Consider the following 16,474-nt stretch of genomic DNA (forward strand, 5'->3'; position numbering starts at 1 on the left):
AGAGTAAAAATTCAAAATTTTGTATTCTGAATCGAACCGGCTGAATCAAATCGGACCGGATCGAACCGGCCTCCCTCCTTTTCTTCTCTTCCTCGCACGTCCCGACCTTTCTTCCTCTCTCTCCCATTTTCTCTCTCCTCCCTCCTCCCCACGCAGGCCAACCTCTGCCCCAACCTCCCTAGCTCGCCAACGCGCCGCCATGCCCTTCCCTCCTCACCGACCGCCGCCTGGAACACCGGGAAAGCACGTGCGAAAACCCCCAACGCGCAGCGCGCTGCTTCAACTTCCCGGCTAGAATTCGACTGATCCGACCACCGATTGGGCCAGGTCTTATGTCAAACACCATCTACACTTCGAGAGCTTTCCATAGACACTAAGAACACCAAAATCCATCGAGCGGTTTGTCCAATTTTTGTCCGAGAAGTTTTAGCCCATTTCGATTTTTTGGCTAAATTTCTCGCAAATCGTGAACCCATAAAAAAACTGAGAGTACCAGAGCGCTCCACTCATTGAGAGCTTCGAGGCAATATAAATTTTGAAATTTTCTGATACCTTTTTTTAGTGGGTCCCACGAAATTTCGTAGTGTTTTTTCCACCATTAAATGAGCTTAGAAAATTCTGTAAAAATTATATACTAACCCCCATGTTGTGGACTTCGTGTAGGTATCTTCAATTCGCGAAAATTCGACGGTTGCCCAGGTCTATGAATTTCCGGCCAGACAGACAGGCTACCAAAAAAGTTTCAAAATTGAGTCGAGATTTTAGCTACCCCACCGTTGTCAGACATCTCGAACGCGTTCCTGAGATTGGAATCGGCATAAATAAACCCGAACCTTACTTTTTCTTTATTTTCTAGTGCTTGAATGGGATTAAAAATCCATAAAATATTCGTGGTAGTTCAGAAAATTATGATTCTTTTTGCATTAGCTTAGTAATGTTGCTAAGAACCGCGGGGCAAAGTTGTAGAATTTTTAGAACTCATTTGGGTAGTTTTTTCAAGAAGGTTAAATTATGAGGACTAAACTATAATTTTACATGTTGTGATTGATGACTGTTTGGATGGGCCCAAGAGGGGCTGTGTGATGTGATTGAGTTGTGGATATATGGTTTGTGGATACGGAAGTGCGTTTTAAGCCTTTTTGCAGGTTGGGTAGGTCCTAGGTATAGGGGAGACTCTGCCGGATTTTCGACACGACTTAGGACATATTTAGTCTTTTCTTGGTTTGTATTGAGTCAATTGTATTAAATAATTGTAATAAAATTGTCAGGTGAGCCGGGATAACCTTCCTCCTCCGCCCAGCCGCCACAGTAACTTCGGTTGAGTCTGTGAGTAAAATATTAATTTTAATTGTAATTTCGATATTATTATATGTTCAAACATGCCCATGCATCACTTATAAATATGTATCTATGTAGTTAAACTCTAGGCATGTTTTATGTTACATTCACAACTATTAAAGTGCCATGGATGTTGTTGTGGTAATTTAGAGCAGTGTGCGTAAGTTGGCTTATGTGTGGTATGGTGTTGACTATGGACAGAACGGATAGACACGGCTTGAGATCTTCCCTATGACCCAATCCTTCGGGGTAGACACGGCTTGAGTTCTTCACTGAGACCCCGATTTGATTTATTAAGCGAAAGTCCTGCTTGAGTTCTTCGCTGGCACAGGTTGGATTAAAAGGGATGTATAGGGGATCAGCTCCCATATATGTATTATTTGACAGTGTTGGGTGTGTAAGTGCTCCAAATTACCTTTTTGATGTGATTTATATGAAATTTATGACGGTGTTGTATTTTATTTCACAGGGTACATTAGTATTAGATAGCTATAGAGATTATGGTTAAAATTGATATTTTACTCTCTGAGTCGAACGCTCACTTTTGTTCATTATTTTTCCAGGCTACAGGAGGATTATTGTTGTGGTTAACCTGCTTTTCTTCTTCGCAGGTCGTTTATTTATGTTTGTGTAATTCTGTTAACTCCTAGAATTTTCGCATGTGTTAAAAATATTTATTTGATTTGGGTATGTAATATAATTTGCCATGTTAGACCTGTAAACTTATTATATGCATGTGTGTTGGACTGGATGAGGGAGTTGAGCTCCCATTTAACTTTATGTTATTATGAGTATGTGGAGGGTGAGCTGAGCTCCCAAATTGATTATATATTGTGTTTACAGGTCGAGTGAGTCAAAAACTCCCCATTAAAAGGTCCATTTTATGGTCAAACTCTGTCCGGTTGAATTCTTGAAATTGGGCCTAAATGGGCCTTAGAGTTGGGTTGAGGAATAATTAGGCTTACTACGGGCCTCAGGGGCTTTAGGCTAACTCAGATCCTAGTGCCGGTCCGACCATAGGTTGGGTCGTGACAACTTCTTATTCACTTGTCATGCTTATTTTACTTCAAACCCAATAATATTTATATCAATCTGCATACAATTGGTCAATGCTCATACTCTACTCATATAGTTTAGTTTAGAAAACTGTGACGATCCCAATTATGCTTATGATAAATTTATTCAATTTATATATATATATATATATATATAATTAGCTTTGATTAAGATTTGAATTAGAGATTTTATAGTCATAGAGATGACTCTAATACTACTAATTTAAAGTTCATAGGGAAATTTGTTTAATATTAATTTTATAAATTTGGAAGTGAAAAACTGTGTTTTTGGTTCTTGCAGATTGTAGCTCAATGAGAGGAACCATTACGTGTACATGCTCCGATTGATGTCCGCCATCTGATATTGAAAACTTCAATGCACTTAAACGAATTTCATGGCATGAGGTTCATGTTCAGTAGCTGCCCACTTCTAGAGATCTTTACTTTAGACATAGGCCATCGAAAAATTTTCCATGTGAGTACTTAACTTGCACTTCAATAGGGAGATTGATTGTTATATAAATAAGCAGTTCGATATTGAAGGATTATTGTGTTACTCCTTATTATAGCTTGGTTAACGCCTAGCTTTTTGTTGCTCCTACATATATATATATATATATATATATTTCACCACTTTTTGCAATGCAGTTTTTGCAGTGAACCAGTAACGATTTTAATTTTGCCACTAAATATTGGATAAATTTTGATAATTGTCTCTGAACTTATCTAGTTGTAACATTACAGTCCCTTAACTTAAAAATGTAACATAAAAACTCATCAACTTTTAAATTTTGCATAGTAAAATCCTTCTAATCTCCAATTACTAGTTTTTCAATTAGACACTGACCTAGACAGTTTTAGTATGGAGCTTAGTCAATATTTCTCTTTTATCTTTCAAGCCATATGTAAATTGAATCATTTTTCTCTCTGTAGACAGAATAATTTTTCACGTGTAGAGAGAATAAGCATAAGAGAGGAGAGAGAAATGTTGACTAAGAGTCATGCGTAAGCTGTTCACGTCAGTTTCTAATTGAAAAATTAGTAATTGAAAATCAGCGGAATTTTACTGTGCAAAATTTAAAAGTTTAGGGAGTTTTATGTTATATTTTAAAGTTAAACGACTGTAGTGTTACAACTATATAAGTTCAGGGATAGTTATTAAAATTTATCCCTAAATATTTTAGTGGCAAAATATGAAGTTTTAATGTGAGTTTTTTTCCCACAAAAATTGTGTGTGTGTGTGTGTGTGTGTGTGTGTGTGTGTGTGTGTGTGTGTGTGTGTGTGTGTGTGTGTGTGTTGGGAGTGTTGTATATGAATTAACTTGTGTTTTGGTTTGTTAATCTCAGAATTATGTACCTCCCTTTGAATTAAATCCTCATGAATTTTGGTCAAAGGACATAGGGGTTCAAAAGTGCATTCATAGCTGCCTTCGAATGGTGAATGTCAAGAGGTTTAAAGGCACTTTGAATGAACTGTATGTCTTGAGATAGATAATCTGCTATGGTCGCCAACTACAACATCTTAATCTCCATATCTCCAATGAAGAAGGTGACAATGGAGAAAACAGGGATACTCATATGACAAGAGTTGAACGAATTACGCAGTTCAAGAACTCCTCCCCGAACCTGCAAATATCTATCTTCTAAATCGGTATTATTTTCTTCTGATATATTCTGATATGAGTTTGTCAAAAGTATCATGTGGAATAATATGTCGGCAGCAACTGTTGAACAGTATGCATGTTTGGCTTTAGTTTTATAATTTTATGTTTGAATTTTTCAACCAACTGTATAGTTTGGTGTGAAGCTTGAATTTGATCAAGTTTTCACCTTTCTTTGTGGAGCTTTCTTAACACTCATCAGGGGAAAAACTTATTACATTTTGACAACTCGAGACATAGATTTTATTAATCATATATATATATTGCATTTTAAATTTACAATAAATTAAATTTAAATATGAATTTTCCATATTATAGATATAATATATGCATACCATGATCAACAATCAAAATAATAATACGAAAGATCATGTTATATTGTATTAGATTAATCTTACCTTCTTTTCAAGTTAAAAATATGATTGATACTAAACATTAAAATTAAGAATTAATCATTTTTTATTGAAATAAGAGTAGTTTTTTATATTAATTAAAATTTAATAGTTAGAACCTGTTTATTATTGTTGTTAAAATTGTTGTTTAATGAGTATTAAAAAATAATTTAAAATAAAATTTAATAAATTTTAGTTATAAAAATATTAAAATAATAAAACAACTTTTTTTCAAACTAATTTTTTAACAGTATTTAAAATTATGCTTTTATTCAGAAAAACAATTTTGACCTTCCAAACAGCATTTAAACTACAGCAGTTTGTTTTTTAGTGAGAGTAGCAGAGATACGGCTCTGAGTGTTTTACATTTTTCCAGGAAAATTTTGTATGCATTTATATTCAGATGGATTTTTCTTGTCTAAATCTAGTTTATCATAGATCTAAAACATAAAATGTATAATGAGACTCACCTATTAAATATATAAATCCTATGATGGATCGAATTTAGATAAGAATTTTTCTGTTTAGGTGTTTGGAAGCCAAGGTTAAAAATAAATATAATATTATTGTGCAAGTAATTGTCAATGAAATTTTTAGTTGCATTATTTATGAGAGACTTGCTACATTAAGTGAATATATTGTGGAATTTTGCCATTTACTACTATTATATCACTTTATTTACCTGAATATGTAAATAATAAATTTTTGTTTTACATTCTTTTGTGCTTTCATATTTCTTTTTCCATAAATTGGTTGGTGAAGTATGGGTTAAATGAAAAATTTTTTTTTATATAATTATATTTGGGGTAATGGCAGCACTTGCCCCACCGACTCACAATTTTCTTTTTAACATATTTGAAAAAAAAAATTATGCAATAATTTGAGTTTACCCATTTTTATAGATATATATTTACCCTCAAATTTAGATATATGTTTTAAAAATTATTTTTTAATTAATATTACTCATTTATTTCCATAAAATTAAATTGTTAATATATTAAATTTAAATTATAATAATTTTGAGTTTAATGAAGGGTCATGAAATTATATAATATATATTAGAATTACGAATTACATTAAAAATTAAAGTGTAGAAAAAATTTGGTGAGTGTAGATTTAAAATACTTTATTAAAAATGTTATTTTAAATTTATTTTAAATGAGTTATAAAATATATTATTATTTAATGTTTATTTATAAGATATAATTTCATAAACAATAAATCATTTTTATTGAAATAAATTACATTAAAATCAAATCTAAACATATAAAATCATCCATTAAACATATAAAATGAGAGAGGGTATAAATTTATAGTTATATTTTGTTTAGATTCAATTTATGATAGATCCAATATAAAAATATATACAATTATCGTGCAAAATATATTGCATATCTTATGTCTTATTTGATGAGTAATCAATTTAAATAAACATTTTCTAAATTACATACATATAATGCCTCAATAATGAAATTTTCTAAATCCTTCCATGTTAATTTTGTCTAAACAAAACTTGACCATTTTGGTTTATGATATAAAATTACAGGAACATTTTCTTTTTCTTTTCGTAAATGTATGTATGTGAACTTATTAAGCTGGGAAAATGTAACACCCTAATTTTTAAATTTATTATTTTATGGGTAACTATCAACATTTTATTTTATTTAAATTTTGGGTAAATTATTTAAAATTTTTCTAATTTTTTAAATCGAGTTCGATTTTTCAAAAATATAAAACTTTGGTGATTTTTAAAAATTAATTTAAAGACTACGTAGCAAAACTAAAAATATATTTAGACTCTACGAATTTTTTTGAGTTTTCTGAAATTTTTTCAGAATTTTTGGGTCTCGTTTTCGATCCCAAGGCAGAGTAAAAATTTAATTTCGAGTATCCTGAATCGAACCGGCCAAATTGAACTGGCCTTTTCTTTTTCTTCCCTCTCCTCCCTCGCACGCCCGACACCCCCACTTCTCTCTCCATTTTCTCTCTCCTCCCTCTTCCCCTCGTCGACCAACCACCGCCCCAGCCTTCCCCTGTCGCCGGCGCACCTCCAAGACACCTCCCTGCATCCGGCCGTCAGAAAATGGCCCAAAAACTCTCCCTTTGCGCGCGCAGTTTCGTCTTCCCCACCAAAATTTGATCGATCCGGCCACCAATCAGACCGGGTCTTATCCCAAAACACATCTACACCTCGAGAGCTTTCCATAGACACCAAGAACATAAAAATCCATCGAGCGGTTTGTCTAATTTTTGCTCGGGAAGTTTTAGGCCACTTTTACTTTCGGGCTAGATTTCTCGAAAATCGTAAACCCCACCAAAAATCCGAGACTACCGGAGTGCTCCACTCGTCAAGAGCTTCGCGGCAATACCCATTTCAAATTTTTTCAACACCGGTCCCGCAAAACTTCGCGGTGTTTTTCCGAGCATTAAATGAATTTAGAAAATTCCATAAAAATTATATACTAACCCCCGTATTGTGGGATTTGCATAGGTACATTCAATTCGTAGAAATTTGACGGTTGCTTGGGTCTATAATTTCGGGCTGGGCAGACAGACTATCAGGAAAGCTTCAGAATCGGGTTGGGAGTATAGGCTACCCACCGTTTTCAGACGTCCCGGACGCGTCTCCAAGGTCGGAATTAGCATAGGTAAACCCGAACCCTCATTTTTCTTAATTATCTAGTGCCTGATTTTGATTAAAAATCTATAAAATATTTGTGATAAGTTAGAAAAATATAATTCCTTTTGCATTTGCTTAATAATATTGCTAAAGACCGCGGGGTAAGGTTTTAGAATTTTTAGAGCTTAGTTATGTAGTTTTTGCAAAAAGGGGTAATTGTAAGGACTAAATTATAATTTTTCAAATTGTGGTTGTTGACTGTTGGATGGGCCTAGGAGGGACCATGTGATGTGATTGAGTTAAGGATGTGTGACTTGTGGATATAGAAGTACATTTTGAACCCTTTTGTAGGTTGGGTAGGTCCTAGATATAGGGAAGACTCTACCGGATCTTCAGCACGACTTCGAGTGTTCTTGGTCTTTTCCAAACTTGTATTAAGTCAAATATATTAAATAATTGTAATAAAATTTATCAGGTGAGCTAGGACAGCCTTTCTCCTCCGTCTAGCCGCCACAGTGACCTCGGTTTAAGCTTGTAAGTAAAATATTAATTTTAATTATAATTTCAATATTATTATATGTTCAAGCATGCCCATGCATCACTTATAAATATGTATCTATGTAGTTAAACACTAGGCACGTTTTATAATATATTCTTAATTGATGAAGTGCCATGGTTGTCGTTTATGGTAATTTGGAGTAGTGTGCGTGCGTTGGTGTGTGTGTGGTGTGTGATATTGAATATGGATAGGACGGGTAGACGTGGCTTGAGAGACACTCACTGGGACTCGGTCCTTTGTGGATAAGTCGGGGTAGGCACGGCTTGAGAGACACTCGATGGCCCCCGCATTTGATTTATTAAGCGAAAGTCTGGCTTGAGAGACACTCGCTGGCAGAGGTTGGATTAAGAGAGTTGTATGGGGGATTAGCTCCCATATATGTACTGTTTGAACAATATTGGGTATGTGAGTGCTCCAAATTGCCTTTTTACTATTATTATGTGATTTGTATCAAATTTATGATGATGTTGCATTCCACTCCTTAGAATGCATTAGCTTTAGATAGCTATAAAAATTATGGTTAAAATTGGTATTTTACTCTCTGAGTCGAACGCTCACTCATGTTCATCTTATTTTTTTCAGGCTACAGGAGAATTACTTGTTGTGACTAACCTGTTCTTCTTCTTCGCAGGTCAATTAGTAATATCTAATATATTTTGTACAATTCAGTCAAATTTTAGACTCCGCATGTGTTAGGAGTGTTTTAATTAGTTTGGGACTGTAATGTATTATTATATTAAATCTGTAAACCTATTAAATGCATGCATGACTGAATTGGATGAGGGAGCTGAGCTCCCATTGGATTTTATGATATTATAAGTATGTGGAGGGTGAGTTAAGCTCTCCAAATTATTATATATTATATTTACAGATCGGACGAGTCAAAAACTCCTCGTTGTATGGTCCATTTTATGGTCGGACTCTATCCGATTGAATTCTTGAAATTAGGCTCAAATGAGCCTTAGGATTGGGTTGAAGAATAATTAGGTTTACTACGGGTCTCGGGGGCTTTAGGCTGGCCCAGATCCTAGTGCAGGTCTGGTCCATAAATTGGGTCATAACAGATAAATTATATGAATTGAATTGTTGCTATTGTTATTATTCACAGGTGGTATTAAAACTAAATTTTAGAGAAAACTTAGTTGAATTTGCAGCAGGAATTAGTATCATAGTAAAAGCAACTAATGAATTGGGTATGTAATGGTATAAACCTAAATAAAATGGGCATAATCAATAATAATGAATGTGCCTTGCAATTTTTTCTAATTGAACATTTATATGGGGAATAATTGTGATGAACATTATTAAAATTATAAATAATTGTAAGAATTTAAGGAAAATAGGTGAAAACTATATAGAATTATTTAGAATCAAATTAAAATCAAAATTTGATTCTAATTTTTATTTCTAAAAATTAAGAACTAAGGATTCAGTTTTAATTTTAGTTTCCATTCTTAAAAGGAATCAAGCTTGAAATTCGAATTCAACACTCAAAATTTAAAAAAGCTTGATTTTACGAGAAAGAGTGGAGGTGACATGATTTTATAGGTCAGTAGTTGTTAGGTTAGGATATACTCTAAAGTAGTTTCGATCGATAATCTAGTATGGACCGATTTCAATTCAAGGATTAGGGCTAATTTGATCATGATTAAAGTTTCACTTCAATTTTGTTTCCAGTTTAATCTAATTTAATTTGATTTTAATTAAATTTAACTGTAAAAAAATTTTAATTTTAAATAAAAAAATAATTGTAATGTAAACCAAATTGTTAGATTTTAAGTCAATTTAAAATTAATTTTGATTAATCTAAATTTAATCAATTTTCAATTTTGAATTAAATTATTTTAATTTTAATTTTGAATTAGGCCTTGAGCGCCTCTAACTACACTCTCTCTCTCCATTAGGGGATGGGATTTGGCCTTATAGTTCCGATTCCGATTCACCCTTTTAAGCATATTGAACCGGTCTGGTGGCCGGCTTTTGTGATCGGAGAGATTAGATTTGTTTTTTTTTTCATTATTATTCAAAGAGAAATATTGGATTTTTTTTTTTTTTTAAGGCAGAGATATTGGACCTTTGAATAGAAGGAAATTGGACAATTCCAACACGCGAAGCCTCGACCAACTATTGCGTCTTCTCGCCACGTAGCCATTACTTTTGCCTTGGTTCAGTAACGGTCTCTGTCTATGACTACCCAATGAGAGCGGAGACTGAGTTGCACGTCTCAAGAAGTTCGGCGCACGTGTCAAATTAGGCCCAAAAGGTTAAGGTGATGGCGTATGCGCGTATAACACATGATCATGCGGACTCGCCTCGCTTTTCACGTGACAAGGCGTGACCGAAAATTGGACCTTTTACTTCAAACGCCGTTGAACAACTAGCTGGCACATAACAAACAGTGCGTGACACTTGCTAACCGTTAAAACTAAGATTATTATTTAATCCTAGATCTTAATTAATATTATAATTTAATCTCAATTTAAAAATTAAAAGATTTAATCTTTCTTATTTATTTTTCATCGATTTTATTTAATATTATTATTAATTTAAATAAAAAAATATTATTTAATTTTTAAATTTTGATTGGTATGATAAATTACTCTCCATATTTTAAAATTTAAATAATTTAATTGGTATATTTAATAATTATTGAAATTATTAAAATTTTTTCTTATTAATTGTTTTATTAATTTTTTTTAATTTTTTTCTATAATAAAAAAATTAATTTATTTAATAATAATAATTTAATTAAAAGAAAATATAAGGATTAAATTTTTTAATTTTTAAAATATAAAAATTAAATTATAATATCAATTAAACTCAAGTAGTTAAATAATAATTTTTTTTATTTAAATAAAAATATTTTATTTTTTCATTTAAACTCATTGTAATTCTGAATTGAAAGATTTTTAATTTTGAATGAATCATAAATGAGAATTAAATTGTTGAATTTTTAAGATGCAGTAACAAAGTTGTAATATTAGTTGAAATTTAAGGGTGAATAATAAATTACCTTAAAATTAAAAAGATAGTGGCAAACTTGTAAAACTAGATACGCATTAAGGGCAGTTAGAATTGTCAAACATATTTAGCTGACCATCATCATCTCATCTCATGTCCTTATTTGTTCTCAGCTCATGATGCTTTGATTTCCTGTCTCTTCCCTCCTTTTCCCGGGTTTCACATTCGGTTTCCCTGTCTGAGCCCTCCAATGAACTGATCCATCTCCTCTCAATTTCAATAATCATGAATCTGGTCACTTTTGCTTTACCACCATCACTTCAATCTCTTTCAAAAACTTCAATCCATTTCTTTGCCTGATCCAGTGACCCTAAAGCTCTACCAATTTACACTCTTCTCAAACCCTCCCAAGTTTCTGGGTTTTTACGACTAATTCTATAGAAAAACCAAAACCCGTTTTAGCAAAATGAAGACTTGGTTGATTCTTGCAGATCATAGATAGAGATTCTTTATTTATTTCAGTAGCTGAGACACTATGACTTCGGGGACGAGGCTACCAACATGGAAGGAAAGAGAGAACAACAAAAGGAGAGAAAGGAGAAGGAGAGCAATAGCAGCAAAGATCTTCGCAGGATTAAGGATGTATGGTAACTTCAAGCTTCCTAAGCACTGTGACAACAACGAGGTCCTCAAAGCCCTCTGCAATGAGGCTGGTTGGACCGTCGAGCCCGATGGCACCACCTATCGTAAGGTACTTCTGAATTCCTCTTCCCCCGCGCCCCCCCTTTGTTGCCTTGTTTTTGGTAGCATTTTGCTTCTGTTTTCTTGATTTTGGAAACAGAAAAAGAGAAATTACTCCAATTTTGCATTTGGCTAATCACCAAAGCCAGTTCTTGCCTCCAATCTCCGGCGCATGTTAGCAGAGGCCAGCTACTTTCTGTTAACATGTGCTGGTGGGGCTGCGCAAGGCAGCTGGGGGAGCGTTACTTCACTGCCTTTTGCGTGATTAGCGTTTCTTTTATTGGCTACTTTTTTGTATCATCGGCGTACTTTAGATCTGTTCAGCATTGATTTTCTTTCTATCTAGTTCCTTTTTTCTCTGTTGTTTGTTGAGATGTCACTCCCCTTTCTCGCGTGAACCATAAGAATCTTTCTCTGTGCTTCTTTTAACTCTAGTTGATCTCATATAGAATATGGACCAGCTCTGTCACAGATCTCGATTAAAAGACCAAGAAATCCTCAACAAATATCAATATATGCCACTGGTTGGTAACATGGGGATAACGATGGACGAGGGTATTTCTCCCTTTATTTGATAGATTTTAGTGGTTTTGCTTTATTTATTGCAAAAGTAAGGAAGACTTTTTCTTTTTTGGTTCAGAGTTTCTGCTCACAGCTCACTTCCCTGTTTGGGAGGTACTACCTCCATCCACTTTTCACTTTTATTTGTCACTGTTCAAAGTTATTCTGTATCTGTCACTTTGAGAAAAAACAATTAAGGAATATTAATTATTTTTTTATAATTTTACTCTTATTTTTATTAAATAAAATAAAGGATAATTTAATTAAATTATAAAAAAATTATTATTATAATTTAGGTGATTTAATTATTTTTTTTAGTCATAGGAGATATTATATTTTTGTTTGGTTTAGTTTCTGGTCATGTGGTTGAGTAATGATAAATTGTTAATGTAGTTTCTTGGAAATTCAATTATTTTGAGGACCATTTGTTTGCATAGCTTCCTAGTTAGTATCTCTTTATATTGGAAAAGGCTTGGTTTTTTTTTTTTTTTTTTTCACTTGGTCCCAACAACAATGCCAAATAGAGCATAAATGGTCTGTGATGGTTATGGGGATTAAATTGAGGCTTTGCATTTATGAGTCCATAGGTTAGTGATAGAAATTAAACGGTCATTTAGTCACTCAAATTCAATTTGATAAAATAAAATCCCTCAATTTTATTTTTGTTTCAAAAATGTTCTCCTGGCCTACAATAGCAAGTTTACAGGTTAACAATAATAAAATTAACCTTTTGCCCTCTTTTTTTATTTTTTACTTTTATGATTAAATTAATTAATAATTATTATCAAAATATTATTTTATTTTAACTAAATTTATAAATAAATTGTTAATTATATATATGTTATTTTTTATTAATTAATAAATTTTAAATTTTAAAATAATATTTTATTAATATATTTTTATTTTATCAATATTTTAGTTTTTATATAAAAAATAAATAATAATTTGTAGATTTTTTTTTATTAAATATTAATTAATGTTAACTAAAAAAATGAACCTTAAAACCAATTATTGCTGGTAAAGGGACATTTCCTGGAATAAAATTAAAGTTGAGGGATTTTATTTTAACAAATCGAAGCTAAGTGACTTAAATGAAATAATCACCTAAATTGAGGAATGGTCGGTGCAATTTACCCATGATGGTGTCATTTTTATAACTAATTGGTGCATCTAAAGCAATGGTGTATGGTGGGTGGATCAATTTTTTGCTATGGAATGTGAACACATGAATGTGTGGATTGAGCCTTGCAAAATCAGGGCACCTTAGACCCTACGAATTTAAAGACTCTGAGATATTGCAAGATTATTGTTGGTTTCAATGAATTCAATTGGGTTCATGTCTTCCTTACCAGTCTCAAGGCTAAAGCTGTCTGCCTTATTATGATGTAATGAAGAGTGTTGAAGCAATTGGAAAGCTCAGAAGGATTTAACTATGTTTTTCTTGTGCAATTCATGGAGGCTTGTAGTGATTGTTTAGAGAAATCTTTATGTGGTTAACAGAGGACCAGGGGCGAAATTATAATTAATCACTAGGGCTGCATGTAGGGAGGATAATTTTGAGTAAATTGACTTATTAACTGTTTGATGGAAATACTGGAGAAAGACATTGTATCTTCTGCATCCATTTCATTCCTTGTATACAGCATCACTTCTGCATATGTTGCTTAAATTCAAGAGCACTCCCTTCATGATCTTTTGATTTTTTTTTTTTTTATTTATGCCTAGTCATCATTCAACTTTTGCAGGGGTGCAAGCCTGTGGAGCGCATGGATATTGTGGGTGGTTCTGCAACAGCAAGCCCATGCTCCTCTTACCGCCCAAGCCCTTGTGCTTCCTACAACCCAAGTCCTGCATCCTCTTCCTTTCCAAGTCCAGCTTCATCCTCCTATGCTGCTAATACTAATGCTGACAGCAATTCCCTCATCCCATGGCTCAAAAACCTTTCATCTGCATCCTCATCAGCATCATCCTCTAAGTTTCCCAATCTTTACATCCATGGTGGATCTATCAGTGCTCCTGTTACCCCTCCTTTAAGTTCTCCAACAGCCCGAACACCTCGAATGAAAGCCAACTGGGATGACCAATCTGCTCGCCCAAGCTGGGGTGGGCAGCATTATTCCTTCCTACCATCTTCTACTCCACCAAGCCCTGGCCGGCAGATTCTTCCTGATCCTGAATGGTTTGCCAGAATTGGCATCCCACAGGCTGGCCCAAATTCTCCCACATTCAGCCTTGTTTCTTCCAACCCATTTGGCTTCAAGGAAGAGGCTTTAGCTGGTGGTGGATCCCATGGTGGATCCCGTGGTGGATCCTGCATGTGGACTCCTGGGCAAAGTGGGACCTGTTCTCCTGCCATTGCAGCTGGCTTTGATAATACTGCTGATGTTCCGATGTCTGAGGTAATTTCTGATGAGTTTGCATTTGGTAGCAATGCAACAGGACTGGTGAAGCCATGGGAAGGAGAGAGGATTCATGAAGAGTGTGGATCAGATGATCTGGAGCTTACTCTTGGGAGCTCAAGAACCAGGTGATCTGGCATGAATAGATCAAACTGAGTTCTAAGTTTCTCAAATCATGTTGGGAACCGAAAGATGGGTTGCTCAAATGAAAAGTTCCAATTGTCTCCTTAGACATATATTAGTTCCATGTTGTGCTTTCAGAAGAAAGAGTTTATAAAGGAGATGAAGGTGAGCACCAGCACTTGCTCCCTTCTTATAGTCCTTTTCCTTTCTGTTATAACATATAGATGGTTTTCAAATGAAGGGTAGCTTCACAACCCTTTCATTAGCCTCTGTGTATTTTCTGGGGAGAAATGGTCGATTTGTATTGGTTGCCGTTGAAAGTAGTGCTTAATGACTTGGGTCAATTGTATGTAAATCAATGGCCAAACCTACCTTCTGTGAAAATTAGAAGAGTGGTTTTTTTACCATTGCTTTTGTTATGTTATTTGATGCTAAATTGTTTTGTTCTTGTTATCTGGCTTTACATCCTTTTCAGCCTTTGTTTTTCTATTTTTGGCTTATTATTTTCATGGACCAAGGACTTGGATAAGTTACAGAAATCACCCATATAATATCTCTGAATTAAACAAATCAACCCTCTAGTTTTAATAATTGTATAAAATCATTCCTAAAATGAATTTTATAATCCTATAACTATAATTGGTTAATTTTAAATTGTGTTAAGTTAATTCGTCACAACTCAATCCATTTAATATGCTTTGATGTGATATGTTAAATCAAATTAATTAATCAATTCACAACATGTCACAATTGCTCACTTGATCAATAAAATTTCAATACAAACACAAATAAATTCAATTTTAATTCTCTATTTTTACATCAATTTCATGGTGATTTTCAATTTTTCATATTGGAGGGATTTTAATTATTTTATTTAATTTTATTTTTATTATTATTATTATCATTATTATTTAGTGGGGGTTGGCTAAGAATGTGTATGCTAATGTTACTGCTTATAGAATTGGTGATGTGCTAAAAAGGAGGCACTTTTAGATAAGGATAATGAATGTGGGCCAAAGCACTTGACGCTCCTCCACCGAAATTCTTGAAATTAGAATGGCTATAGGGTTATTTCTCTTTAACTGATTTTCTTGTTCTTTTTGACCTGACATTATTTGCTCATGTGGTGTTCTTTTGTGCCTGGCCAATGGCTTACATTCATTTTATCATCATGATGACTTATGCACCAATCCATTCATCCAGTCGTTTGGCTCATTTGCCCTTTCTGATTTTTAGTTTTTATTTGGTTCAAAATTCACCGTCATTAAGCAAATAAAGTGTTGTCCCACATCAATAGCGAGGCTCAGTTATTTTTTCTACAAGGTATCAAAGTCAACTTTGCTGCTAATTGAGTTAGTCTTGGTCTATTTTCTCTACACAAAGTTGGAGAAGATCAATATGATATCTTCACATAATCTTTTGTGTTGAATAAATCTCTTACATACCATCTTCACGTTGCACAAACAGCACATTGTTAGAGCTTTGGAAATTAAGTTTTCAATTTCTGATTTTGGGTATTTGATAAGCACAAGTAGCTAACTTCAACTTCTGAATCAAACAAGCTTTTAGCTTTATTGCCATATCCAAGACTAGGAATAAGCATACACTCGAAAATTGACAGATTTATAGATGATGAATGAAAAAAAAGGTTAAATCCAGGGTAAGAAGAATATGTTTATGTGATTAAGAATGTACTGTGGAAGAGCAGAAGATGCATTTAAGATTCTAAATACGACACGAAAAAGATAAACCAATGATGTAGAAAGCAGCCTTCGACAGAGAAGTTGCAAACCACCAACTGCTTATCATATGATAATCTAATTAACAGATGTTTGACCTTCTGAATTTTAAGTCGGTTACAAGTTCAACGACACCACTGATGTAGAAAGCCATGTCTATGAAGTATAACTGTCAGAGTTGGTATCATGACATTAGTTTAAATAGTCAAATTTGATGGGTTCAAATGAACCCACATGGTAAAGAAGGTTTGAATCTTTCAATTTGTGTTTTTAATCAAATGGAAAGTTCTTGAACTGACAGTCTTGGGGGATCTGTTCTGTTAAA

General features: G+C 33.5%; 1 protein-coding gene across 2 annotated transcripts; it reads left to right on the forward strand.

The window, feature by feature from the left end:
* The first annotated feature begins 10,652 nt into the window (after positions 1 to 10,652).
* On the forward strand, positions 10,653 to 14,794 carry LOC131179258 (BES1/BZR1 homolog protein 4-like). 2 transcript variants are annotated; one of them, XM_058145542.1, is made up of 4 exons: positions 10,731 to 11,337; positions 11,777 to 11,882; positions 11,968 to 12,002; positions 13,634 to 14,794. In XM_058145542.1, the coding sequence occupies exons 1-4, from the start codon at positions 11,122 to 11,124 to the stop codon at positions 14,417 to 14,419; spliced, it is 1,143 nt and encodes a 380-aa protein (XP_058001525.1). In that variant the 5' UTR covers positions 10,731 to 11,121; the 3' UTR covers positions 14,420 to 14,794. The 2 variants fall into 2 exon arrangements, with proteins under 2 accessions (XP_058001526.1, XP_058001525.1); XM_058145543.1 differs by lacking the exons at positions 11,777 to 11,882; positions 11,968 to 12,002 and having other exon boundaries at positions 10,653 to 11,337.
* The last annotated feature ends 1,680 nt before the right edge of the window (positions 14,795 to 16,474 follow it).

The sequence above is a fragment of the Hevea brasiliensis genome, chromosome 4 (genome assembly GCF_030052815.1).
Source record: "Hevea brasiliensis isolate MT/VB/25A 57/8 chromosome 4, ASM3005281v1, whole genome shotgun sequence".
NCBI classification, from domain to species: domain Eukaryota; kingdom Viridiplantae; phylum Streptophyta; class Magnoliopsida; order Malpighiales; family Euphorbiaceae; genus Hevea; species Hevea brasiliensis.